The 2,442-nt window shown below is 52.1% G+C and overlaps 1 protein-coding gene across 1 annotated transcript; it reads right to left on the bottom strand.

Moving 5' to 3' along the window:
• Positions 1 to 422: 422 nt before the first annotated feature.
• Positions 423 to 1,778, bottom strand: LOC123114301 (CRIB domain-containing protein RIC4). The gene is made up of 2 exons (XM_044535730.1): positions 1,460 to 1,778; positions 423 to 1,351 (listed from the first exon to the last, which is right to left on the bottom strand). The coding sequence occupies exons 1-2, from the start codon at positions 1,626 to 1,628 to the stop codon at positions 1,011 to 1,013; spliced, it is 510 nt and encodes a 169-aa protein (XP_044391665.1). The 5' UTR covers positions 1,629 to 1,778; the 3' UTR covers positions 423 to 1,010.
• Positions 1,779 to 2,442: the final 664 nt, after the last annotated feature.

Genomic DNA, 2,442 nt, shown 5'->3' with positions numbered 1-2,442 from the left:
TGTCGTGCGAAGCCTCGGTGCCTATGCCAGAAGCTTGGCATTGACCCGATGGCAGCGGCCCGCATACAAGTCCTTCGTGGCGAGGTATCATTGGTTGATGTCGTGGACGATCGGATCATCGTCGTCTGATGGCACCAGCACCGGAGCGGACGCGGTGCCAGAGCAGGATGCTTGGCCATCGTTTTTTTTTTGCGGGGACTTGGCCACCGTATTTGTAAACGAAAAACTCTATTTCTCTCTTAACTAATGGATGATAGAAAGATTTTGCCTCCATTTCAAAAAAAACAAAGAAAAAATTAACATCCGACGATACCTCTTACACCCTCCATTCTTTTTTTTGCGAATGATTACACCCTCCATTCAAAAATATAAGATGGTCTAACATATTCGTAAACCAATGTATATAGACACATTATAGTATGTTTGTTCACTCATATCAGTCTGTATATAATTTATATTAAAATATCTAAAACATCTTATATTTATGAATAGGAGGGAGTGCCATGCAGCGACAGGAACACCATTTGTCACAAACCTTAGCAAAACACCGCCAGCAGTTCATCATCTATTTAAGACTAAAAGGAGAGTTATATACACAAGCCGAATTGACTCCTTCGCAAAACACACACACACACACACAGGTCAAGGTAACATGCCAACTCTGGGAGCAAGAAGCAGCAGCAGATTGTGTGTGCGTCTCACCAACCAGATCATAATTGCGCAGCAGCAGCAAGGATAGCTGGTGACCGGTGACCCCACTGTTGCAGCATCGGCGGTGTCACCGCGATGACAGACAGAGACGAATATATTCTCTTCTTCGCCGGCGACGACGGCACTCGTCCGGTTCGACACTCTCTACAGCTGCCGGCCTCCGTCTCCATCTTGGGCTTCTCTGGCTGGCTGGGTGCTACACAGTCTTCGACCTCAGTCACAGTCTTGGGCAGAGCGGTTGCTCGCTCGAGTCGAGTGAGGTGGATTATGATGCATGGAAATGGAGAATTATATATGGATCAGTTGATGCAGGTGGTGGCGGCGGCGCCGGGGTCCATGGCGATCTCGAGCTGGCGGAGGGAGAGGGAGGATGGCAGCGAGAAGGCGCCGGCCATGCCCACGCCCACGCCCATGCCGCCCACCTTGTTGATCCCGTCCCAGCCGATGTGCCCGACGTGCTGCACGTCGGTGGGGTACCCGATCACGATCTCCCGCTCCTCTTCATCTTCTTCTCCGCCGTCGTACGCCGCGAAGAAGGTCTTGATCCCCTTGAGCAGTCGCTGGACCCCCGCCGAGACGATCCCCGATGCCGCCGCGGCCTTGGCCTTCTCCTCGCTGCTTTCTTCTCCGGCGCCTCTCTCTGAAAATGGACAACCGATCGGTTGCTGCTGTTAGTACGTATATGTACTGCCTGTGGTATCCATCGTGATACGAATTAATTAGGTATGCGCAGAGACTAGTTACTTACCCTGTGTGGTGGCCGCCGCCGTGTTGGTGGAGGAGGAGGGGTTGTCGGCCAGCCGCTGCGGCAGCGGCGGCTTCTTGTCGAGCGGGTCGGCAACGGCGACGGCGGACTGCGACATGCAGCCGATGGAGAAGGGGAAGCTGGCGCCGCTGCGGCGGTCCTTCTCCTTCATCGGAGCCGAGTGAGCTGGAGGCGACGACGGACAGTACCGTGCAAGGTGAGACAGAATGGTGTTGCCTTCTTGGGTCGGCGTGTCTAATAACCACGGGAGGAGAGCAAAGGAAAGCAACGCAAGGTTTGGCGAGAGAAAGAGACAGAAAGCAGAGAAAGACAGGAAGCAGAGGGAGAGCGATGGAGGCAGGGCATCATCAAATAGGTTGATTTTGGTAGTACGGTGTCATGGAGAATTGGAGATGAATCAGCAATGATCTCCGTGGACTAATTGATTTTTATATGGGGGTTGCCTTTCTCTACTTGCTGGTGCCGGGGCTGGGACGTGCGCATCAATTGCGTTAAAATTCCTTTCAAAAGGGGTTGGGTGATTAGGATTTGGCGCCATCATTTGGGTAGTGGATGCAGCACACAGCGATTTCTCCTCTCCTCTTTTCTCTTTGTCGTGTCACCATGCTTTTGGGCGGGTGCAGTGATGTGAATTAGTGCGTGCGTGCGTGTGTGTGGGAGTAAGTTTTTCCGGGTCATGGTTTTATTTTTACTTCCAAGGGGGGAACTCTTCCGGCCTCTGCATCTGATCGAGGGTGCACATCCAAAATTATCGCGGAGCGGACTAGCCGATAGCATTATCGCGGAGCCCGGACTAACAGAGTCTTCGTAGAAGAATTGAAGCATGCATCTTTGGGTTGGGTTGGTTTCTGGAAGAGTAACAGGGCATGTCCCGCGTTCATGCGCTGGACGCGTCATGCAGGTTAAAGAATTCGAAAAAAATCTATGGATGGTAAGAGGAAATAAGCCTGCCTGCTTTTGACCTT

The sequence above is a fragment of the Triticum aestivum genome, chromosome 5B (assembly GCF_018294505.1).
Source record: "Triticum aestivum cultivar Chinese Spring chromosome 5B, IWGSC CS RefSeq v2.1, whole genome shotgun sequence".
Classification (NCBI taxonomy): domain Eukaryota; kingdom Viridiplantae; phylum Streptophyta; class Magnoliopsida; order Poales; family Poaceae; genus Triticum; species Triticum aestivum.
Note: the sequence above shows the minus strand (reverse complement) of the source record. Positions and strands in the feature narration are given on the sequence as shown.

What these genes read in the sequence shown, in the direction of transcription:
- LOC123114301 (XM_044535730.1), bottom strand. Translation starts at nt 1,628, where the DNA reads ATGAAGGAGAAGGACCGCCGCAGCGGCGCCAGCTTCCCCTTCTCCATC. An exon ending in GGCGGCGGCCACCACACAGG is followed by an intron (nt 1,352 to 1,459) that starts GTAAGTAACTAG and finishes GTCCATTTTCAG; the next exon opens with AGAGAGGCGCCGGAGAAGAA.